Source organism: Zootoca vivipara, chromosome 10 (assembly GCF_963506605.1).
Source record: "Zootoca vivipara chromosome 10, rZooViv1.1, whole genome shotgun sequence".
Taxonomy (NCBI): Eukaryota; Metazoa; Chordata; class Lepidosauria; order Squamata; family Lacertidae; genus Zootoca; species Zootoca vivipara.
In genome coordinates, this window is record NC_083285.1 from 48128926 (window position 1) to 48152965 (window position 24040).

Consider the following 24040-nt stretch of genomic DNA (forward strand, 5'->3'; position numbering starts at 1 on the left):
CTATTATCAAACAAGGTGCATAACTCTAATCGTGGCGAAGGAGGAAAGTGGGTCCATAAAGCAGGGCTCTTTCCCCACCCCCGTAGGGTGAAATGCTGCTTTCCCGGCAGAGGGGAGGGGACTGAGCGGTGTTTACGGAAGGAGAGCCGTGTCCTCAGTTCTCCCTTGGCAGCTGGGGTGGTGGGTTTCCTGCCTGCCCGCCCGCCTCCAGCCGCGGGTCTTGGGCTGCTGCCAGCATTGTGGCCAATGTAGACCTCTCTTCTCTTCGCCATCCCGCGCTCTGCCCCGGCATCGGGAGCCATTGCTGCTTCCAAGGAGGCGCCAAGCAAGGAGCCGCTGCCTATCTTAAGATTGCTTTTATCTCCGATCAGCCTTCGCCAATCTGGTGCCCGCCAAACGTTTTGGACCATTACTCCCGTCAGCCCCAGCCAGGGCAGCTTGGTGACGTGGGAGCCGCGGAGGGCGCCAGTTTGGCAAAGGCTTTCGGATTCTTTACATAAAATAATCGTGAGCTGGTTTGGAATTATCTAAATAGAAACATGTTTTTCGACCGGGGATCAGGGCCGGTCCACTCATGAGCCTCTGGCGGCAAGATCCACATGAGCAGCAGATTCCGATACAGCATACTATGATGTAGCTCTTCTCACACCTTCTTCCTTGGTGGGGGGGGGGACCATTTTGTGGTTCACCTAAATGTCTTGGGCCAGCCCTATTGGGGATGGACATCAGCTGGATGGGAAAAGAAGAATTTGACAAAGAATATCTAACACCCCCCCCCCAATATTTTTGTATTCTGCCTTTATTTGATCGTGCAGGACAAGGCAGTGATCATGGGCTTCCAAAGCAGTCTCCCATCTGACCTGCTTAGCTGAAGCTTGGGGTTCCATGTGCCCCAATAGCTAAATTGCTCTTCAATGTTGAGAGATGTCACATCACTGAATACCAGCTGTTGGCAGCATTAGGAGTGGATTTGCTGGAGGAATCTGATCAATTTTTGATGGAAACAGGATGCTAAACTAAACTAAACTTTTTTAGTTACAGGTAGGTAGCCGTGTTGGTCTGACGTAGTTGAAACAAAATAAAAAAAATTCCTTCCAGCAGCACCTTAAAGACCAACTAAGTTGAACAGAGATGTTGGATTCTTATCTCATTATACATGATAAAGTGATCCTCAGCCACCTCACCCATTGCTTTTTCATGCAAGTCCATTTGCAGTCATCAACAGCTATCAGTCAGTCCATCACCCATTTCCACCACCCCTCCCTACCCTTTCTCTACATATAAGCGTCTGGGGACTTCTAATTCAGTGTATCTGAAGAAGTGTGCATGCACATGAAAGCTCATACCAAAATAAAAACTTAGTTGGTCTTTAAGGTGCTGCTGGAAGGAATTTTTTTTATTTTGTCTAAACTTTTTTGTTTGTTTGATCAACAATACTTCTTCATATGTTTCCTCATAGAATCATAGAGTTGGAAGAGACCACAAGGGCCATCCAGTCCAACCCCCTGCCAAGCAGGAAACACCATCAAAGCATTTCTGACAGATGGCTGTCAAGTCTCCGCTTAAAGACCTCCAAAGAAGGAGACTCCACCACACTCCTTGGCAGCAAATTCCACTGTTGAACAGCTCTTACTGTCAGGAAGTTCTTCCTACTGTTTAGGTGAAATCTTTTCTTGCTCCATGTCCACTTCTCTGGAGCAGCAGAAAACAACCTTTCACCCTCTTCTATATGACATCCTTTTATATATTTGAACATGGCTATCATATTACCCCTTAACCTTCTCTTCTCCAGGCTAAACATACCCAGCTCCCTAAGCCGTTCCTCATAAGGCATTGTTTCCAGGCCTTTGACTATTTTGGTTGTCCTCCTCTGGACACGTTCCAGCTTGTCAGTATCCTTCTTGAACTGTGGTGCCCAGAACTGGACACAGTACTCCAGGTGAGGTCTGACCAGAGCAGAATACAGTGGTACTATTACTTCCCTTGATCTAGATGCTATACTCCTATTGATGCAGCCCAGAATTGCATTGGCTTTTTTAGCTGCTGCATCACACTGTTGACTCATGTCAAGTTTGTGGTCTACCAAGACTCCTAGATCCTTTTCACATGTACAGTACTGCTCTCAAGCCAGGTGTCACCCGTCCTGTATTTGTGCCTTTCATTTTTATTTTTTTGCCCAAGTGTAGTACTTTACATTTCTTCTTGTTAAAATTCATCTTGTTTGCTTTGGCCCAGTTGTCTAATCTGTTAAGGTCATTTTGAAGTGTGATAATAATAATATCTTTATTACGGTCATAGACCAGCAAAAAAAGAAAAAGAAAACCAATAATACATAAAATAGATAGTTCTTGAGTATTATCTTTGAATAATACTGTTTCATAATCCTATTTTAAGTTAAAATTGGGTTAAAATTTAATGAGGGATAGTTCCCTTTAACTATTGTCCGCTGAGAATTAATAGGCGGCTTTATCATTGTTATTGATTGATGTCACGGCGTGTCTTAGTCTTGACGTGTAGTAACAGAATTTAGCTACATTCTTAGTGCGCTCTGGGTTAAAATCCGCTAGTAGGTATCTAGTAAGCGTTTCTGTTGATCGGCCTGGTAAGTTTTTTAACAAGGGATCAATTATCTCCTTCCTCATGTCTCGATACAGTGTGCAATGGAGGAGGACATGACTTATCAATTCGATCTCCTTGTTATCACAAGGACATAGTCTCTGTTCTGCCGGAATCTGGAGATATCTACCAGTTAACAATGCCGAGGGTAGAGCATTGAAACGAGCCCTGGTGAAGGCCCACCGATATCTCGGATTTTCTAATGTTTTAAAATAATTAGCTAGATGATTTAATCGATGCTCGTACAGTTGTCTATGTATTAAGGAAAGTTGGGTTAGGTTGTTTTGTCGATCAATATCCGAGATTCTTTCCTTAATTAGCTTTTTTGCCCTTTCCCATCCCATGGACAGAGTGGGCCCCACCGGCAGTCCATAAGAGACTAATTTCTTTTGGATGGTCTGCTCCCATGTAGATCGGAATCTATCAGTGAAGATTAGAGGGAGAAGGCCATTTGGGGTCTTATTCACTTTTAGCCAGTACAGTAGAGCTGATTGCCATACTTTAGATTCTACTATTTTGAAGTGTGATCCTGTCCTCTGGGGTATTGGCCACCCCTCCCAATTTGGAGTCATCTGCAAACTTGCTCAGGATGCCATCATCCAAGTCATTGATAAAGATGTTGAATAAGACTGGGCCCAAGACAGAACCCTGTGGCACCCCACTAGTCACTACTCTCCAGGATGAGGAGGAGCCATTGATGAGCACCCTTTGGGTTCGGTCAGTCAGCCAGTTACAAATCCACTGAATGGTAGCATTGTCTAGCCTGCATTTTGCCAGCTTCTTTACAAGAATATCATGGGGCACCTTGTCAAAGGCCTTGCTGAAATCAAGATAGGCGATATCCACAGCATTCCCTTCATCTACCAGGCTTGTCATTCTGTCAAAAAATGAGATCAATTTAGTCTGACATGACCTATTTTTCAGAAACCCATGCTGAAAACCCATGCTCACTCACCCTAAGCATTTCAAATATTGCAGAACTGTCAATGTTTTAGTGTGATCCAAGGATGAAATATTTGTTTGGTAACAAAATGTTGTTTGAAAAGGTCCTGCTTCTGGAATGCAGAGTTAAATTTAAACATAGCACCATGTTGTAGGAAAGACATTCCATATGGAAAGTTCTCGATGCATAGTTTCTGCCACTATTAAAAAAAATAGTGTAGTAAAAAATGTGCACAGGCCTATTATGCAATCAACACCGTGTTTGCTGTTATGACCAACCTACTCCTTGTTAGAATCAACTCTGAGTCATGAGCTTATGACTCCACCTACTGGGAAGACAGGATGCCAAACTAAATTATCAGTTACCCAAGACTTCAAATACACTTCAGTATCACAGACACTCCAGTATCACAGAAGCACCATATGCTTCTTCTCTTTTCCCCCAGTAGTCGTCTTCTTTAAGTACAGTACTCTTGGGAATAGATATCTTTTCAAAATAAGAGCATGTTCTATGTTATAAATAAAGTACCCCTCGGATTTTTGGGGTGTGTTTTCCAATCTATTTCTCATCAATAAAAATTTCAGTGTGGCACGAATAATTTTTTATTCTGAAAGTGTGGCCCAGATAAAAAAGTTTGTGAACCGCTGCATTCCATCATATACAAAGCCAGAACAGCCATTAACTCATTTGTCACGTGTTTAATGTTACTAAGCAATTGGACCTATATAGTAAAATCTGCCCGTTTCTTTTAAAAAAAAAAGTATTCGGCAAAAGGCCTAGGCCCCGCTAGATTATAAGGCCCTGGGCTGCAGCCCGAATGTAAGCCCGGGACTGGTTGCAGGGGGTTGGACTAGATAACCGGCTCGACGTGATCCTTTCCAAATCTACAATTTTGCCAAGTCGCGCGGAACTAAACGGGGGTGGGGAGCAGCAGCAGCAGTACCAAGCACGCCTGGAAACGCGTTCCTGCGATGGTTTGAGACCCGAGCCAAGCTTCTCCTTCGAGCCCCCCCCCCAAGCCCTCCTCCGCGGTCCTGCTTAGGATGGCAGTCCTTTCCCTATGCCGGCGGAAGGGTGCGGGACGACCCACCTCCCGCTGGGATGAGAGCGAGCTGCAGAACTGCATCCCGCGGCGTGGCCGCCTCCCCACCCAGCCTCGGGCGGCTGATTCTCCCCCCTCCTGGTGTGCGTGGCAGCCTCCACGCCTCCCACCCTCTCGGGCGCGTTAGGGAATTGGGGGGCGGTGCTGGGAGAGGGGCGGGCAGGAAGAAGCGCGCTCGAAGCCCCTGTCCTGCCTCCTTCCTTTCATCCCACCCTCCTTCCTTCGTGCCTCGGATTGAATGGGGGAGGAAGTGTCGAAGCCGCGCTCGCTCCTGCTTTTCTCGCCCGCGCCGTCCAGAGGCACCGACGTTCCACCACCATCATCATCGGCGAAGTCCGGCGGCTCGCGGCGCCCAGCAGCATCGAGCGCAGCATGTCTTCGGCTAAACAAAGGAGCGGCAAGGGCGGCAGCTCCGCGCCGTCCGACAAGGGAGCCCATTCAAACCTCCCCGATGACGTGGCAAAGAAGCAGCAGCAGCAGCAGCCAAACCAGGCTCACGCCAAGGGGAGCAAAGGAGGCGCCTCGGGTGCTGGAGGAGGCAAAGCCTCGTCGTCATCCTCGTCCTTCTGCAGCCTGGCCAAAGCCTTCAACTTCCTCTTGTCCCTCGCGCTCATAGCCGCGGCTGCTTTCTCGGGCTACTATGTCCATCGCCTCTCCGAGGAAGTGAACCGGATCAGCGTCCGGCAAGAAGGCTTCGGGAGCCAGCGGGAGGAGTTGGCCCGCGCCTTGGAAGGGGCTGTGCAAAAGGTATTGGGGGAGGAGGGTCACCATAGTAATTCTCTGGTTCTGCATTTTCTTAAAACTTTTTGCGAAGTTGCGGGGGGGGGTGAGGGGTGCCGTCGGGGTGGGACTTTGGGTCAGAAGTCCAGGGCCTTGCTCTGTGTTTTGGAATAAGTGGAGTGATCGAAGTCATCTTCTGGAGGTCTCTTCCCCCCAAAGACCATTAAAGACATAGTCTCACAAATTATGTGTGTCTGCACCCCTGGGCTGAGTGCAGGCCTTGCAATGGTCTCCCCACCCCCTCTGAGGCCTCTGGTGAATGCGATGGGGTAGGGATGTAAGCGAGGAGGAGAAAGTTGGCCGAGGACCTGCAAACTTTGCAAGGCGACTTGGTTCAGTAAAATGCCTGGCACTTGTGGCATCCCAGTTGGAGGTGCCAAAAGTTGCTTTGAATGGAATCATGGGGAAAGCTTGGATTGTGAACAGTTTTTGCCGGGGAGTGTTTTTATTCCTTGTAAGGAGAATTCTGGGAGGGAAAGCACTTGGGCCTCAGCAGCCAATTCCCATCTTCCTGTGGATTTTGTTTGCACCGTGTATCCTTTCGGGTCTGGGAAATCCCCATCCTAAATCTGATAATGGGGTGCATCCAGTCATCCAGTATACCGTAAAATCTTCCAAAACTTGTCCTCATGCACGGAGTATCAAGCCAGTTTCGCCTTTCCACTGTTTTGCACTTACTGTTGCACTTACTCATTTACACTAAGGATGGCCCCTTGTGCAAGATATGGTATGGCTCTTTGACCACTTCTAGGCCCCTCCTTCAGTTTTGCCTTGCACCCCTGTTTTATTTATTTTTTATTTCATTAACTTATGAATTGTTTTCCATGAACCATCCGTAAGCCCTTAACAATAAAACATCAATAATAAAAACAATCAAAATCCTTATAGATGCAGACCAGGATAAGAATCAGGGTGTGGGGAACATTTGGACCCCCAGAGGTTGCTGAACTACAACTCCCATCATCTCTGTCCATGGGCCAAGCTTGCTGGGACTGATGGCAATTGTAGTTTGGTACCCTCTGGATCAGGGGTCAGCAAACTTTTTCAGCAGGGGGCCGGTCCACTGTCCCTCAGACCTTGTGAGGGGCCGGACTATATTTTGAGGGGAAAAAAATGAACGAATTCCTATGCCCCACAAATAACCCAGAGATGCATTTTAAATAAAAGGACACATTCTACTCATGTAAAAACATGCTGATTCCCGGACCGTCCGCCAGCCGGATTTAGAAGGTGATCGGGCTGCATCCGGCTCCCGGGCCTTAGTTCGGGGACCCCTGCTCTGGATCTCCACTCCTGACTTAAAAGGAAAGGTATTTTGTAAGTGCTGATCATGTATATGACAGGGGCAGTGCTTGTCTGAGACGTCACGGGAGGGAATTCCAAAGGGTTGGCCTATTAAAGGGTTGATTCATACATTGTACAGACTGGACCTTCTGATGAGAAGGCATCTGCAATGGGTGAGATGATATTTAGGTAGGGGGAAGCCTTTGCCAATCTGGTGTCCACCAGATGTTGGGCTATGGATGCACTGGCTATTGGGAATTGGTAGTCCAAGCATCTGGAAGGCACCAAGTGGGCAAATGCTGGTTAAAAGAAACCTAAGGGGTGGTATCCAACAAAGGAGATCTACTAGGGCAAGGATTTCTGATGGTGCAGTGGGGCTTCCCTTCCCACTCCCTGGGTGCCCCTAAATTGAGCACCTTTGCAGGGAGAAATTGCCGTATTTTTCACTCCATAAGACGCACCTTTTCCCTCCCAAAAAGGAAGGGGGAAAGTCTCTGCGTCCTATGGAGTGAAGGCCAGAGCCAAAGCCGTACGCAGTGGGAAACCGGTTTTCAGGCTGCTTCCGTGACAGCGGAGAGGGCTGCTTCCCTCTCTCTTTCACCCCTTCCTTCCTTGTCTCTCTTTCTTTCACTCTCTCACCCCTTCCTTCCCTCCCTCCCTCTTCCAACTTGAATAAAATATGGGGGGGGCAGGTAAGCCCCACCTCACATACCACATCAGCCTTTCTCAATCTGTGGGTCCCCAGATGTTGTTGAACTACAACTCCCATCGCCCCTAGCTAGCAAGGCCAGAGCTCGGGGATGATGGGAGTTGTGGTCCAACAACATCTGGGGACCCACAGGTTGAGAACTGCTGCAATTGATCTCAAAACAAAGTGTGTGCACACTATATGAATGACAATGCCCATCAACATGGGGAGCAACGACTTCCTCAAATATTTAATGGGGGGGGCAAAGGCACCTAGGCCTCTAGGAGTTGGCTGCTATGCCTAGGACAATTCAAGGAAGCAAAATATTTTTTCCCCTTGTTTTCCTCCTCTAAAAACTAGGTGCATCCTATGGTCAGGTGCATCTTATGGAGCGAAAAATACGGCACATTGCATAAGTAGACATTCTTGTGCTAGAGAATCTACATGGTTGGATACTACACATGGTTCTTCATATGCTTTAACCACGTAGGCCACATTTGCACCATACATAAAGTGGCGTTTCTGAAATAATTCCGGGAACTGTAGTTTGTTAAGGGAGCTGAGAGTTTTTAGGAGGCTGCTGTTCCCTTCGCTGAGCTACAGTTAAACAAAGAAACAATCCCTCTTTGTAGGCTATACTGGGAATTGCAGCTCTTCGAGAGGAATTGGGTCTCTTAACAGCTGTCTTAACAGTGTTGTTTTTCTATAAAAAGAGGTGCCAGAACTCACCATGAACACCTCCCTTATTCTCTTATAATGGCAAGGGCGGCCACCTAAGAGGTGCTGGAACAGTTCTGGTGAGTTTCGGCTGAAAAAAGTGGCATCACGTTGCTTCAAATTTATGGTGTGAATACTTCAGTTGGTGTAGCTCCAGTTGTCCTTGGGGTCAGGCTCCTAAAAGTGTTCAGCTGCAAAGTTAAAAGCATTAAATAGAAACCATTTAACTCTGCATTATAGTTAACTATTACCAAGAACGAATTTAGACATGCCCTTGGCAGAGAGTATACCCTGCCAACTCACGGAGTAAATGCTGGCTGTGAAAGTGGATAGTTTAGTTTTTTTGTTTTTTTAAAAAAATGTCCTCCACATCTACTTCCTACAAAGTAAGGACGGCTGAAGAAATTTGCATTTCTAAGGCTGATAAAATCCATAATGCTCCTAAATTAATGCCTTGTTTTGTGCCAGCATGGCATTCTAAATATTAAGATAGGGAAGTCTGCATTCTGCTGGAGTGACACCCAGTGGGGACATTATTCTGTTGTATTGCTGCTTATTAAGGGAAGGACCATAATCCCTTGCTGTGCACACAGATTCTTGTGAGTAGTGTGCATAATTGCAGAGAAAATATGAAACCCAGCAGATTTTAATCCAACATGGATTTTGGGATTGTCTGGATCGCAACCTTTTAATTTTTTAATTTTTTTTTACTATTCAAGTTTTTACTGTTTTACTGGTGGTAGATGGGCAGCTGGTGGAGATGTTTTAACAATGGTGTCACATGTCGGCCATGTGTTCCCATCAGCAGTCTGGCTGCTGCATTCTGCACTAGTTGGAGCTTCTGAACCAAGCCCAACAGCAGCCCCATCCAGAGCTCATTGCAGTAATCCAGACTTGAGGGTAACAAAGCGTGGACTACAGCAGTCAGGCTGTCCCTGTCAAGGACCATCCATAGCTGGCGAACCAGACAGATCTGATAAAAGGCACTTCTAGCCACATAGGCCACTTGGGCCTCTAGTACATGGGTTGGCAAACTAAGACCCGCGGGCCAGGTCAGGCCCAATTGCCCTCTGGATCCTGCCTGTGGGTGGTCCTGGAATCGCCACTTGGATCGGCGTGATCGTTTGGGCTGCGCCATTTTTTTGCAATCCCCCCCCCGGTGCCTTCCGCCCCCCATGGCTCCGCCTCCTCCCTCCCTCCTCCTGGCTTCTCCCCACCCTGAGGAGGAAGGGAGTTGGGCTTTGATTGGTGCCAGCCAATCCAAAGCCTCGCCGCCCACACACTAAGGCACGGCCCAGACTCGCCAACCGCCCGCCGGCCTCTCCGTCCGGATCGAGACGTTAGCACACAATTTACGTGGGGAGACAGATCTGATTCCTGTCCCTGTTCTGCTATTCTTCAGTATTGCTGAATGGAGGAAGTTAAAGCAATAAGCACCCCAGACAAAACACGTTTGGATAGCTCAGTTGGTTGGAGCATGGTGCTGATTATGCCAAGGTTGCAGGCTCAATCGCTGTATTTGGCTAGATGGTCCTCAGGGCTCTTCCAACAACACTACAATTCTATTATTATTTGAATTGGAAAGTTTCTTAGTCTAAATGATTGAATCATGGGTGCATCAACATAGGTTTGTGCAGAAATGCACGTGAATTCACATTAATTTTTGTCCACTAGTTCTGCTCACTTTGTTCCATTCCACTGCTCATTTCCCCCATCAGACTTCCTGTGAGCCTTGTAGAAGTTCCTGTGGTGCGTACGCCATGTCTAGATTTATCTATATGTGCATTTCTCTTTTAGGTGCAGTCTCTTCAGTCTGCATTTGGAGGTTTCGAATTGACGCTGAAAAATGCTCAGCAGAAGCAAGAAGTCACGGAAAAGGCTGTTAGGCAAGGGGAGGGAGAGATCGCTCGCATTGGTGAGGTTCTTCAGAAACTGCAAAATGAAATTCTGAAAGACCTGTCAGATGGCATCCACGTTGTAAAAGACGCCAGAGAGCGAGATTTCACGTCGCTGGAGAACACTGTGGAAGACAGGCTAACTGAGTTAACTAGGTCGATAAACGACAATATTGCTGAATTCACAGATGTTCAGAAACGGAGCCAAGAGGAAATCAATGAAGTGAAAATGAAGGTGGCTTCCCTAGGTGAAGCAGAGGTGTACAAACACGAACTTCATGCTTTGAAAGGCGTTGTTGACGAGATGCAAACGTCCATGGAAGCAAAAGAGAAGACTATAGAGTCCTTGAAAAGTATGATAGATTGGATGGAATCGGATGTGTTGTCCGAAGTCAAAGAACTTGTCAATCTCAAGCAGGAGCACGAAAAGTTCAAAGAGGTGGCTGATGCAGAGCACATTTCATTACAAGCTCTACAAGATAAAGTTCTTAAAGCAGAAGAGGCTATTGGACATCTCCCTGGTGAGCTTGAGAGACTCCGGGAAGATCTCTTCCACATCAAGACTTCTGCCAATGCACAAGAAGGTGATGCTCTACCCAGAGACATCGTAGCAACTCTGCAAATGAAGAGTGAAGGATTTGAATCCAGGTTCAGGTCTATAGAAGAGAACCTTGAGGCTTTGAGGTCACCATCTGCACAGCACACTGAAGGGATGGAATCTCTTCTCTCCAAGTATGACAGCAAGCTAGCTGCTTTAGAGGAAGAGCTCGGCTCCATCCAGGCTAATTTAGAGAAAGAGGTGCGCTCAGTGACAGATACCGTAAGGAGCCTTAGTGAATCTCAGCTCTCCATGTACAGTGATGTTGAGGAGCTAAGGAGGAGCGTGAGCGACTTCCCAAACAACGCTGATGCACTTGATAACATCCAGAAACAGGTCCGTGCTCTGCTGGATAAAGAAAAGCCTCAAATGGATGCAGGGCAATCCAGAGATAATCTAGGGGAACTCTCTTCTGTGGTAGGTTCTGTTGATGAGCTGCGATCTTCTCTCGGCCAGGCTGAATCCGACTTAAAAATGCTCAGGACTGCAGTTGACAGTCTGGTTGCTTACTCTGTGAAAATAGAAACCAACGAGAATGACGTCCAGTCACTGAAGAGCTCCTTAGAGGATATAAAGAATGACCTGGACAGGTTGTTTGTGAAAGTAGAAAAGATACATGAAAAGGTTTAGCTACCTAGTGTAGAGCATGTGTAACTGCAAAACCAAAAATAGTTTTCATAGGCCAAAGAGTTTTGTTGCTGTTGTTGGGGAACATGGAATATTGGTGGGTTTGAAGCTAAAACCTGTTGGTGCCGTTATAACAATCATAACACTTTCTAGTTAGGCTCCCGTGATTTTTGTTTGTTTCTTTCTTTCAGTTGCTAGGACAAATTGTTTTGCTTCTGCTGTTTAATTCACAGTACAAGAGGAGGAAGCCAAATTATGACAACTGTTGCCTTGATCCATTGGCAAACATGGGGGAAGGAGCCTTGTGCATACAACTGAGTCTGTGTAGGGCTCTGCTCACTGATAAGAAGAAAAATGTTACTGTGTAATCCAATTCAGGGTGTGGACTCCCCAATATTGTGTTGAGGCTACCTTGCAGCTCTTAGAACCAGTATTGCTATTCCAAAGAGCACACATCTTCTGGTGCTTTCGAATTGTCCCAGGTGGATTAAAAAATGGCAATAATGGATAGAACTTAGCCATCAACCAGTCTTGTTGGGACCATTTCTGGATTGAAGGCTGGGTTTATTTTCAGTTGTGATGCCCTAATTCGTTCTGCAGGGAGCTATAGGAAACAAGTCAGGGAAATGAAACCAACCAGTTAAATAAAAATGTGCCATTTTGATTGTCATGCCAAAAAGAGTGGGTAGAGAACGCAGAATTGTTTCCACACCCACCCACACCCCAATTCGTTTTTAACATGTCCTCTGTGCTGCAGCAAGGTATAATACGTATTACTAAGATCCACACGAAGTGCCTGATCTTATTGTTGACTTCGGTGAAATAGAATTGGACCTCAGCCTGATTTTTTATATATTAGAAATAACTTTGGGTGTGGGCAAATGTTGAAAGAATGAGAAGTATTAAAAACTGTTGTTCATTTTTAAGAACCACTGAACATGGACTGGATCCTTGTTTTACTTCCGTTAGAAAATGTTTGCATTTTTGTTTTTCACTTTTTAAAAAAATTGTATGTTTAGAAAGGTACCTAATTTTAGGAACAGGCTTTTTGGTTTTTTTGGAAGCGTTCTTAAGGTCTGCACATAAAGACCTCTTCGCGTACAAAGAGGTTAGCACTTATTTTTGGAAACAGCACAGCACCAGGGGTGATGGAGACAGAGAAGATGTCTGGCCATATCCGATGTTGCCAGCAATGTGTGTATTCAGAAACTGCCTCCACGGGACCCTAAGCCTTAAAAGCCAAGGAAGATCCATGGTATTGAGATCAGCTGTTACTTTCCTAAGCTGCTCTTCACTGATTTTTCCTTTTATGAGTCTTGAACAATGGTATAGTTGACTGTGAAATTAACTTTTCCCAGTATCTGTAATGCCTAATAAACAGTTGGAATTTCTGTTAATGTATATCGCAAACATTTTTTGGGATGCAATACGAAAGTGCTTCTGCAAATTTGTGGAAGGTGGGGATAGCAATTGGTCAGGGACTGGCAGGAGGCTGACGAGTGTGCACTGGGAGAAGGTGGGCTGGAGACTGACTCGGGAAGTGGGGGGATGAACACCCAAAACGAGCAATAAATCATATCCCTTGTATGCTAACTTTTCAAAGCTGCATGAAAATTCACATTTAAATACACATTCCTAAATGCATTTTCCTCTCCAAATGCACACTTCTAAATGTATTTTGATAATGCTTTCTTTGGACTGCAGTTCACTGGTTTTTATGTGCTTTCTGAACATTGTGCGTTCCAGTCTGTCCATTAGTCCAGAGCTGTGGATCAGGCCAGCTGTGGATCTGAATTGGCACCGCTCAGATTCTTCCAGCCTAGCTTTTGCTTACCGGTGTTTCCAATAGTCAACAGAAACAGCTAAGTGGTTTATATAACCACGATAGAAAATGTTTCTCTTTTGCCTGTGCTTTGTTTTTCATTTCCCTCCACTAGCCCTTCTTCTCATCTTGCTCCTGCTCATCACATCAATTCATCTCTTTCCTGTCATTATTTAGCCCTGAAGGGGAAGACGGGATATTCAGTGCCCTCCATGTCCCTCATGAAAGAATTCCAGAGCTGAAATGGAATTTCCAAAACATTTTTTGGGCTGCTGTTCAAGGCTTTTTCAGCAAATTTGTGCACACATCTGAAAAGGGAAAGTGGATTCCGAATTGGAAGCTCAGCCTGTCAGACTGCACAGTTTCAGAGTCCAGATCTTTATAACTTTGCTGGTTCTCCTCTCCCAGCAAGTGTGCAAACAAATGAATCACAGTTGTGTTTTACGTTTTCCTTCTTTTAGATGCTTGTCTTGGTAAGCTCAAAAGCATAACTTCTTGATTGAGGACACAATCTTACGCACATATTTTCTGGAGTAAGCTCCATTGAAGAAGCCAGATTTCTGGGGAAAAAATCCTCCTTTACATCTTTGCCCTGCTTCATGTTATTCAAACCTTGGTTCTAGTCTGTGCTGTGACAGCTATTTAAAGGTAAAGGTACCCCTGACCATTAGGTCCAGTCGCGGACGATTCTGGTGTTGCGGCGCTCAACTCGCTTTACTGGCCGAGGGAGCCGGTGTACAGCTTCCGGGTCATGTGGCCAGCATGACAAAGCCGCTTCTGGCAAACCAGAGCAGTGCATGGAAACTGCGTTTACCTTCCCGCTGGAGTGGTACCTATTTATCTACTTGCACTTGACGTGCTTTCGAACTGCTAGGTGGGCAGGAGCTGGGACTGAACAACGTGAGCTCGCCCCGTCGCGGGGATTCAAACTGCCGACCTTCTGATCGGCAAGCCCTAGGCTCTGTGGTTTAGACCACAGCGCCACCCGCATCCTGACAGCTGTTTACCTATAACAATTTGTTACTTTCAGCCCAACCTCTGTGCAAAGAGCTGAGTCAGGTGTACATGAACCCACAAATTCTCAGAAGTTGGATAAACTGAAAACGACTTGGTGGGGGTGGGGTCATCCAGAAAGCTTCCTTGTTATGCGGGAATCTCAGCCTGGGCTGTCAAAGTGCAATACATATGCTGTTGTAAGACTAGACTGATGGCAAGACTTTGATGGAAAGGTTGCTACAGAAGCAATGGGAGAATATATCTTGTTCAGCCTGCAACCTTACCTATCTTAAGCTGTCAAGATCAGGGCCGGCCTGACCATTAGGCAGCTGCCTCAGGTAGGAAATGTTAGGGGCTGTGGGTGACAGACTCCTGGCTATTCCTCTGTGGAGGACATAGTTCTGCGTTTGCCCCACCACCTGCCCCACACAATAGCTAGTCCGTTGCCCTCTGACATTGGGAGGACACTGTCCCGTCCCAAGTACTGAAATCCGATTCAGCTGCCAGGCTGATCAGCTTCTGCAGATGGAATGTAGGAGGACGTATCATCCTTCGCCTCAGGCAGCAAAATGTCTTGGGCTGGCCTTGGTCAAGATAAACAGCAGGAGTACATTTTAGAAAACAACAGCCTTGAAGTAATGTAACTGTATACACTAAACATGAAACAGCACTGCGTCAAAAAAGGGAGTGTGCTCTGCAAGTGATGAGGAGGAAAAAGGAAGCTGTACATAGAGGACACTGAAGACTTGCTCCCAGATATCCATGAGTGATAATGAAGTTTTTAAAGTTTACTGTTGTTTGTGGCGGATTAGCATAAAGGAATGTTGGGAATCTGAGAGAAGACACACATGCAGAGGAAGTGTGGATCTAGGTTGTGCTTGCAGTAAAAGTCGCCACACAGGAGTAAAGTCAGCAATGTTAATGCGAGAAGGAATAGACACACAGCAAACAGCTCTGGGTGAAATCATAGGAGGAAAAACAAGTCCCAGTTTGCAGGCTTTTCAGATACAGATACAATCTCTAATCCCAAGGCCAACTACACTAGCTGACATATGTTAATGACATAGATATAGCTAGAGCTACTAGCCATTACCACAGCAACTGGCTCATTTGACCTTGCATTTGTGATTACCTCACCCGTTAGGTGATTTATGCTTATGAAGGAAATTCATCCCTTCCGACACATGCCCAGCTATTTCTACAAGGAAGTCGCAAGGGAAAAAAATAAACCAAGTAAGAGTCCTTCTTACTTCTTTTCTCTTCTTCGATGGGGTTCCTTCTCAATGCTAGCAGTTTAAATGATAACAGTTAATTGCAAAACAGTTTGCCTTTCTAATCTGGACATGGCAAACCTGTATACCAGTAGGACTTATCTTTTGTTTCTGCAGTTAATTCAACCTGTTAGGCCAGGGATGAGGAGAAGTCAGATCTGTGGGTGATGTGCAGTAAGATTGTGAGTGGGAAATTGATGGCCATGTTCCTTTATGCGGGCCGCATGTCAGTGGTGGGTGGGGTCAGAGGCAAAAGTGCATGGAGAAATAGATGTGAATTTTACCTTTGTACGATAAGCTTGTTTCTTCACATTCACACACCTCAGTTCTTCACTGAGGCAACCAAGAGTTTAAGATGTCCCCCCCCCAAAAAAAGCACCCAAAAGATGATGCAAAGGATAACTGGTGAAGGGTGTGGCTCAGGAGAGTATGTGGTCTACAGAGAGTCCCGAGGGCCAGATACAGAGTCCTGGAGGGCCACATCTGCCCTTTCCCCAGGCGTAGTATTTGCTATCGTGGTAGTAACGGCCCAAGGTTTCCAATCCCCTTTGTTTCACAGCAGCAGTAATAAAATATTCCTTCCCCTCCCTCCTCTCCCTACTAAAACAGACTCCTGAAATAAATAATGTCTGGAAGAAAACCAGGAGTGGATACTTGTGGAAAAGGACTGTGAGCCTAAACTTGGGGAAGGGCTGTAGCAAAGTGGTAGAGCATCTGCTTTGCATGCAGAAGGTTCAATTCCTGGTGTCTCCAGTTAGGGCTGGCTGACATTTCCAAAACCCTGAAGAGCTGCTGCCAGTCAGTGTAGACAATACTGAACTAGATGGACCAATGGCCAATTTTATAACAAATCCCTGGATGGAGCATGTGCTCCCTGCTCCTTAATGCTATGTCTGTTCCCGGAGCTACTGTTTGGCACCAGTTGGTGAGCTTCAAAAGATGAAGAGGACAACAACAACAAGAAGAATCCAGCAAGTTTGAAGTCTGCCAAACTTTGTGCAGGCCGCCCTTAGAAATAACTTGAGAATTGAACAGTTAAAGTCTGCCATCCAGTGGCAATATTTGTAACAGCATTTTAAAATAGAATTCTTGGGTTTTGCTAAGCGTATTCATTATATTTCTAAAATACCTTTCATCTAAAGATTGCAGGAAAACATGGAAAATAGAAAACCATATAAAAATACGTGAAAACACATATGGACTTAGAGAATGTAGAGTTCTCCATACACATCCAGAGTTGTCATAAGCACTTGTTGACTCTATAGTAAGCTAACTGATAAACACTATCATTTTCTGAAGGTGACTTCCATTGGGAAGCTGTGCTAGCCTTTTGAAGAAAAGCAAAAGTGTTTTGTGGCACCCTAAAGACTAAAAAAATTCACTTATGGCATGTGTTTTAGTGATCTGGACTAGAATCCACAAGATAATTCAGAGGTGGGGAATTTGTGGTCCTCCAGATGTTGCTGGACCACAACTCCCATCACCCCTAGCCATTGGTCATACTGGCTGGGGCTGATGGAGGTTTGAGACCAACAATATCTGGAGGACCACAGCATCTGCATCCCTAAGGGAAAAAAATGCATCTGATGAAGTGAACTGTATTCCATGAAAGTTTGTGCCATAAGTCTTTTAAGTGCCACAAGACATGTGCTTTTTCCTCTCCTAACAGTTATATTTTAAAGTTATACTAACTTTATGTGACCCTTTCCATCAATGGCTTCTAGAGTGGCTGAAGCTACCCCTTGCTGAACTGCTGCCTTTTACACCAGATGTCATGGTGGCCATCAAGTCTGGATGGCTTTAAAAAGAAGATTCAATACAGTATATTCATAGAGGACGAGGCTATCTGTGGCTACTAGCATATGTTCTACCTGCAGCATCAGAGACAGTATGCCTCTGCATACCACTTGTTGGGTACCACAGGTGAGGACTGTGCTATTGTGCTCGGGTCTTCCTTCCTGCATCTGGTTGGCATCTGTTAGAATAAGATGCTGGACTAGATAGGGTTTTGGTCTGGTGAAGCGAGGCTTCTCTTACAGCCATGCAACTTCCTGCTTGCTTGCTAAAGGCACAGAGTAAAGAAGCAGTAACCCAAACAGGAAGTTTGCCTCCTTTCACCACTTTCATTTTCACGGCAGATGTGGTTACTGTTGCAGATTCATTCCCCTTGTCTGCTGTCATGGGATTGTTGTGCATCACAAGTTGGTGTATGTTTTCATTCCACAGAGTCGGAGTGATGGAAACAGGATGTTTGTGTTACTCTGTTTCCTGAAGTGGGACTATTGTCCTTCGATCTTCCTCTTTGCTGTCTGATGCTAGAGAGAGAGGGAGCCATGTTGCAGTGCTCCGCGTGTGTTTATATGTAAATAAAATAATGAGCCAAATGCTAATCTGCAAACTCTGTGGATCCGTAAGTGTGCTGATGTCAGTTGGCATCAGCCGCTGTGATGTTCGGGCTGGAGAAAGCTTTTGAAGCTCCCAAATGATCTACCAGGAGGGAGAGAACATGCCAGTTGGGTATGTGTCTCTGCCAGGGTCCTACTCGCAAGTAAGAGATCCTAGCAGTTACATGGTGGTTATAGAGACCTTCAAGTGGTTCACTGGCTTGCCGGAGCCCTGACCCCACTTCCTGCTGACCTACTTGTCCAAGATAATGTATATTTATTAATTGACTTGCATTCATATCCCTCCTTTCTCCCAAAGGGGAGTCCAGGGAGATATTAAAAACATTTGAAAATGGATCAAAACAATCTGACCACAATTACACCTAAAACATCTAAAAGCAGTTCCAGTTTAAAACATTCTAAAAGTGATTAAAAACTTACTTCCATCCAATGACCTTGAGGTTGCCAGGGACAGTATTCTTTAGGCACTAAATGCCTGGGTAAATAGGAATGCGTTAAAATTCCTCCTAAAAGTTAATAATGATGAAGACAGGCGCACCTCACTAGGGAGGGCAATCTGCAACTACCTAGGGAACCATCATTGAAAAAGTCAGCACCACACCAGGTGGACACCCATAGATTTAACAATGCTCAGGTTTGATACAAGGGTGTTTTTTTTTAAATGCAAGTAAGTCCTACATGGAAGACACCAACTGAAGTTAATAGGCCAAAATTAGTCATGTGATGTCCATGATTTCAGTGGGTCTACTCTGAGTATTAGTAACTTTGAATGCAAGATTTTGTGTCCGGCTTTTCAAGTGGGCAAAGTTGAAGGGGATGGTTTGGTTTCAGAAGACTATTCCTCTGTGACTTTGCTGCGGAGGAGATGAAAGGGAGAGCTTTCAATTTTAGCAGGCTGAACTGTTGGGCAGGGGAGGGGAGTTGCCTGGTTGAAGTGTTAGTCATCCCCACCCACTCTTCCATTCCTCCATAATGACAATGGGTGGGTTATTATAACTAGGTCAGCATTAGAAAGATTTTCTCCTGCAAGCTAGACATAAATATACAACATTCCAGTGGAGAACTCTCTCTTACCCAGGCCACGATGGTCTGCGGTGGAATGAAACCCTAAAAGTTATGAGACAGGGCAGAAAGCATAAGCATGCTGTGATTAACAATTTCCTTGGAATTCGTTTGTGAATTCAAAGTGAACTTTTGATGCCATTTTGCTGTAAACATTATGTCCCGGCTCTACATCCCTTCATTATTTTTGTTAAAGAATCATGTATACACACTGTGGCTTAAAGAATTTATATGTATTATTAGTAAGGTTGACAGTTTAAAAAATAAAATAAAATACATATTTCCCTCAAAGGAGGCTGTGTACTTTTAATACCGTAGTGGCAGGAGCAAGGGAGACATTCAACTGTCATTGTCTTTCTTGAAGTAGTGGCAGGAGAAAGCTGTACCGGTTGAATTTTTCCCTATCACAAACCTGCTAACAGAGCTGTTGAATGGACATTAATAGCTGCATTGACTTGGCCATGGCCATAATGTCATAAAAATAATGTCATTTCTGCATTGGTTTACCCCACATAAGGGAGAACATACTCTTTGGGTTTGTTGTGGAGCTGCAACAACGAGCAAATATTAGTTGATATCTGTCTGCCTTGACAGACAGATATCACCTCCTGGGGCACAAAATTATTTTCCATTTGAGAAAGTTGTTGGCATTCATCTGTCTCGGGAAATAATGGATGAGTGCACCTTTGGGGGTGAAATCTAACCGTTGGACAGTTGCAGCGCCTGCTGTGGCTGTAGAAACTGATTTGGGAGAGGCATGTTTTGTTGCTGCTGGGGCAGATGAAGGCCTCTGGTTGTGCTGCTGCGAATACACCACAACATTTATTTTCTCAGTACTCCTCCCAGCGGTCATTCCTTCATGACCTGCCTGTCTCCAGGCATTGCGGTCGTCTGCAAGGGATTCTCACCATAGCTGCCAAGTTATCCCTTTTTAAAAGGGATTTTCCCTTATGCTGAATAGGCTTCCTCGCGAGAAAAGTGAAAACTTGGCAGCTGTGATTCTCACATGGTGGGGTTGATACTGGCAGCCTTCATGTCTTGCTTGCAGACAATTTTTTAACGTTGAGATGGTCTGCCAGCAGGCCTGGTGCCTGAAGCCACCTCCTCCTACAACATGTCCTTAGCCTCTACAGACGTTTGAGAAAACTTATGGGCAAAATTACTACTGTGTCTAATTCAAAATTGGTAGGGCTATCCGATTCAAACGCCTCACTTGCCACAGCTACCTTGCAGGCATCCTCTTCCCCAACTTTATACAGCTATCATTCCTTCAAAAAACAAAAGCAGATGGTTGAGTGCTTATCCTTTCGAAAGGAAAATGGGACCACCCAAATCGTAAGCTGCTGGGTTTCTACATTCTCATCCTGGAATACAATGAGAAATAGTAACACACCCGCCACGATTTTTATTTATTTGTTACCTTTTTATCTGGCCATTCTTCCTAGCTGAAGGTGGCACACGCATGATTCCCCCCTCCCAAATTTTATCATCACAACAATCCTGTGAGGTAGGTTAGGCTGGGAGATTGTGACTAGTCATTCAGTGAGCTTCATGGGGACCTGCAGATGGGTCTTAGTAGAATGTGAGAAAGGTTTTCCAGAAGTTCTTGTGGTCCTGAGCTGTAAAAAGCTTTATAGGTCAAAACCAGAACTTTGAATGTGCCATTGGAGATATTGCCTCTTGCTTGCTGGATGGAGAGATGTGTGTAGAATCTGATTTTTGCATGGGTGGAACGCAGCATGTGTTGCTCCCACCCTCCCCACCAGTGGGATGTGGCCCTTGGAAGGTTCCTGTGAAGCAGTGTGGCCCTCATACTAGAAAAGTTCCCTCATGCCTGCCTTAGGCAGGGTTTTGTAATGCCCACAGGTGAGCAACTGTTCTTCTTCTAGTTAAATATTGCCCCGTTTTGAGGCATTACTGAGCTTCATTTGTTTGGTTTATTGTGACCTAATTGCCCTTACTTTTTCCTTACCAAGCACACAGATTCCATACATGTGCTAAGAGCTATAATGAGGTCATAGCTGTGTGCTCAAGGGAATTACATACCTGTTCCTTTAATAAATTGAATTTCCCACTTCTGTTATTCCTTGGGGGGATCGACTAGATCTTCCAAACACTTTCTCTGTTCCAGGTTTGTATCTCAATTAGTTTTTCTAAAATCAGTTTTGGGGTTTTTTAATTACAAGATCTAGCTATGAGAAATGATACAAATATGTAGAGGATATTGCTTATCAATGACAATCCAAAGATGGATCTATGAACTCTTTTTATATACAGTATGCATTTTTTTAGTCTGCTGGGGTCCATGTTCTAACTGGGGATGGGCAACTTCAAGGCCCCTGCTTGTCTCCTGTCTTATGATTCTTAAACTGGACTTTGAATCTCTCCTGCAAGACTATTTATTACAAATATCATTTGTTCACTTTTCTCAGCGTTGCATCTGGTGTTACTTATTTATTCCATGATAATGGACACACTTCTCCCTTAAAAACATTCTAATTTTTCTGAGTTGAATGAAACAATTTCCAGTTTATAAAGAGAAAGGACATGGCCCACAAAAATGTCAGAATATTCATAATGGTGTGATTTTCTGCTTGGCACAAAATGTTTCCCACCACCAGGTGGAGCTAGAGAAACAAACATGTTGAGAGTTCATTTATTTCCTTCCCCACTACGGTTTGATGAGCAACAAATAATTCTTCCTCCACCTGCCTGCCTTTCCATAGCAGCAGGATGCAAAACACTTGCACCTGTACATCTACCTGAGACAATATAAACCATAACAATATGTTTGTGATTTTGCACTAGTGCAACAACAGCCAGTTTCGGGAATTGCTTTCAGAAGTATTCATTGAGCATTCAACCTGATTTGTTTGCACAAAGTTTGCAGGGAGCTTAGAAAACACCAGCTCTTTACCTAGAATTCATTCCGATTTGTTTACAGGGAGGTTATATGGAGTTGCATCTAGCAATCGTTATGCCACACTTCCCACTGCATTTCCCCATTGCCTTCCTTTTCGCAATAAGTTCTGTTTTGGAGTAAGGAAAGCAGATTTGTTGTGCAAGACCACTAATCAACTTTAACTGTGCAGCCTGAATTTCCCCATGAGTGATTGAATCCCACCTCCAAAAAACAAAAGTCTGGAAGCTTTCTGAGAGGCAAACAGCTTGGCCTAAATTACATGATGCAGCGAGATTTCAGGCTTTTAAAAAAGGAGAGTATATACCACATGCTGCATCACAAGCTACGGTACCTTTAGAAGTCCCTTTCTCCTCCCCAGTTTGAAAAGCAGTTTTCCATGTGGCAGAAGGTGTCTGCTTGATCACAAAATTGAAGTTCAAAGCTTCCTTGGGGATGCAAAACTAGCTGGCCAGTTCTTTGGATTCTGGGCAGTATGTTTCCACTTAAATACTTATTTGCTGGCGCAGTGGGGTGGAGGAGGGGTTGAGAAGACATTATTGTTGTCTGAGAGCGGAACTACACACTAGAGTTTCTTTTTAAAAGCATGCTTGTGGTTATATCCTGAAACAAGATTTGAAGTAAGCTCATCAAGAGGGGTGGGGGAAATTTGCAGGGCAGAATCAGCAGATATGGTGTTGCTAGGCCCTAGCAGCTTGGGGCCAAGCACCCTCTCTGCTCCCTTGCATTGATTCTGCTCCATGCTTTATTTAGGCAACCAATCCCTTGGGACACTGCAAAAAAGAGAGAGTACAGTTCAGTTCTGTTCTGTTCTGAATCCACTTTGTGCTTTTTTTCTGGACCAGCACCAGTGCCAAGAGGTTAGCCATTAGTTAAAATAGTAGATTTGCTACATAAACAACATGGAAAATGAGTGTTTAGAAAGATTTGAACAAAAGTTTACATCTCAAGTTCGCATGTAAAAATGCACAAGATTAATTTACTACTCAGCTATTTTCAACCTTGTTACCAGAGTGCCACCACTTCCAAGATTTGTGTGCATGTTAGCTGCTCCTATTTCTATATCTTATCTGCATGAATCCCCCAGTACACAATGTTTCCATTGTTTCTATCATGTTCTATAATTTCTCTGTTTCCAGTGCTCAGATTGTGAGTAACATTGCTTATGTAGCCAAAATGGTACCCACACACAAAGTGGGACTCAGCTGCTAGCCGAGGCTGATGGGAGTTGTAGTTCAAAACATCTGGAAAGTACCAGGTTGGAGAAGGCTGATCTTTTGTGATTACACTGGACAAGTTTACAAAACCCAACCCTGTGTGCCATTGTGTACTTTACTGGTTAGAACTGGAGGAAAGATACTGTGTCTGCAATCCAAACCCCACTTAAGTTGGGTGTAAGGCATTAGGGAATTTGCCATTAGGCTGCAACCACTTCTGGAATCACAGAATTGTAGAGTTGAAAGGAACCCAGAGCATCATCTAGTTCAACCCTCCTACAGTGCAGGAATATGCAACTGGACCATAGACATAGTCCATACTTAGGCTGTACCAACACTGCATACTTAAACTGGCTTAACAGAGCAGGAAATAATTTGGACAGCCACTTGATCCAACTTCCTGTGCTGAGGCTGAATTGCCCATGCCCAACTCTCCTCCAGTTTAAACTCTCATTAATGTTTGCACCAGATGTAGATATCTGGGGCGAACGTAGCCCATCCTGCCTGGCAAATTTTTGTGAAATAAAAAGATGGCTCAAAAAGCAAAGGTGTTTTGCTGCATGCCACAGAATGTGTTTGTTCAGGATCTGGGCAGATTTGTTCGCTGTTCCAGGAAAGCAATTAAAGCAGGAGAGTGAAGAGTAGAATGCAAATGGGGTGCTGAAAGACTGTACTGGATATTTCCACACTTTTTAGTTTGTATTAGGACTGGAAGCCCTGTAACTTCAGTTTATAGCTAATGATGTGTTGCTGTGAAAAATAAATCATGTTCAAGGAAAATCAGGAAGGATTTTTTTGATTTTAAAAAATCCAGTCTGCATGAATACAATGTGTGTACACACACACACAGAGGCATATACTGTACACAATTGTAAGCCTTGATTATCCCCATGGACTCTTGTTTCTTGTATTCAGTATTTAATATCATGATCATCTATAAATGGAAATAAAAAGAAGTACCAAAGGGAAGGAGGTAAGTGAGCTATTTCATAAGTGTACCAATATAGATATTTTTTTTTAAAAAAAATTGAAAGTGGTCCCATTGCTGTCTCACTCATAAGACTCAGGGAAATGGAGTAACTCCCCTGAGAAGGAAG

General features: G+C 44.7%; 1 protein-coding gene across 1 annotated transcript; it reads left to right on the forward strand.

Annotated features, from left to right (window-relative positions):
• Positions 1-4632: 4632 nt before the first annotated feature.
• CKAP4 (cytoskeleton associated protein 4) lies at positions 4633-12651 on the forward strand. Its single transcript, XM_035126519.2, has 2 exons — positions 4633-5408; positions 9928-12651. Exons 1-2 carry the CDS (start codon positions 5034-5036, stop codon positions 11251-11253), a joined length of 1701 nt encoding a protein of 566 aa, XP_034982410.1. The 5' UTR covers positions 4633-5033; the 3' UTR covers positions 11254-12651.
• The last annotated feature ends 11389 nt before the right edge of the window (positions 12652-24040 follow it).

Bases quoted from the DNA above. Each gene is read 5' to 3' on its own strand.
- CKAP4 (XM_035126519.2), top strand. From the start codon at position 5,034: ATGTCTTCGGCTAAACAAAGGAGCGGCAAGGGCGGCAGCTCCGCGCCG. The intron at 5,409-9,927 runs GTATTGGGGGAG...TTTCTCTTTTAG, and splicing joins TGGAAGGGGCTGTGCAAAAG to GTGCAGTCTCTTCAGTCTGC.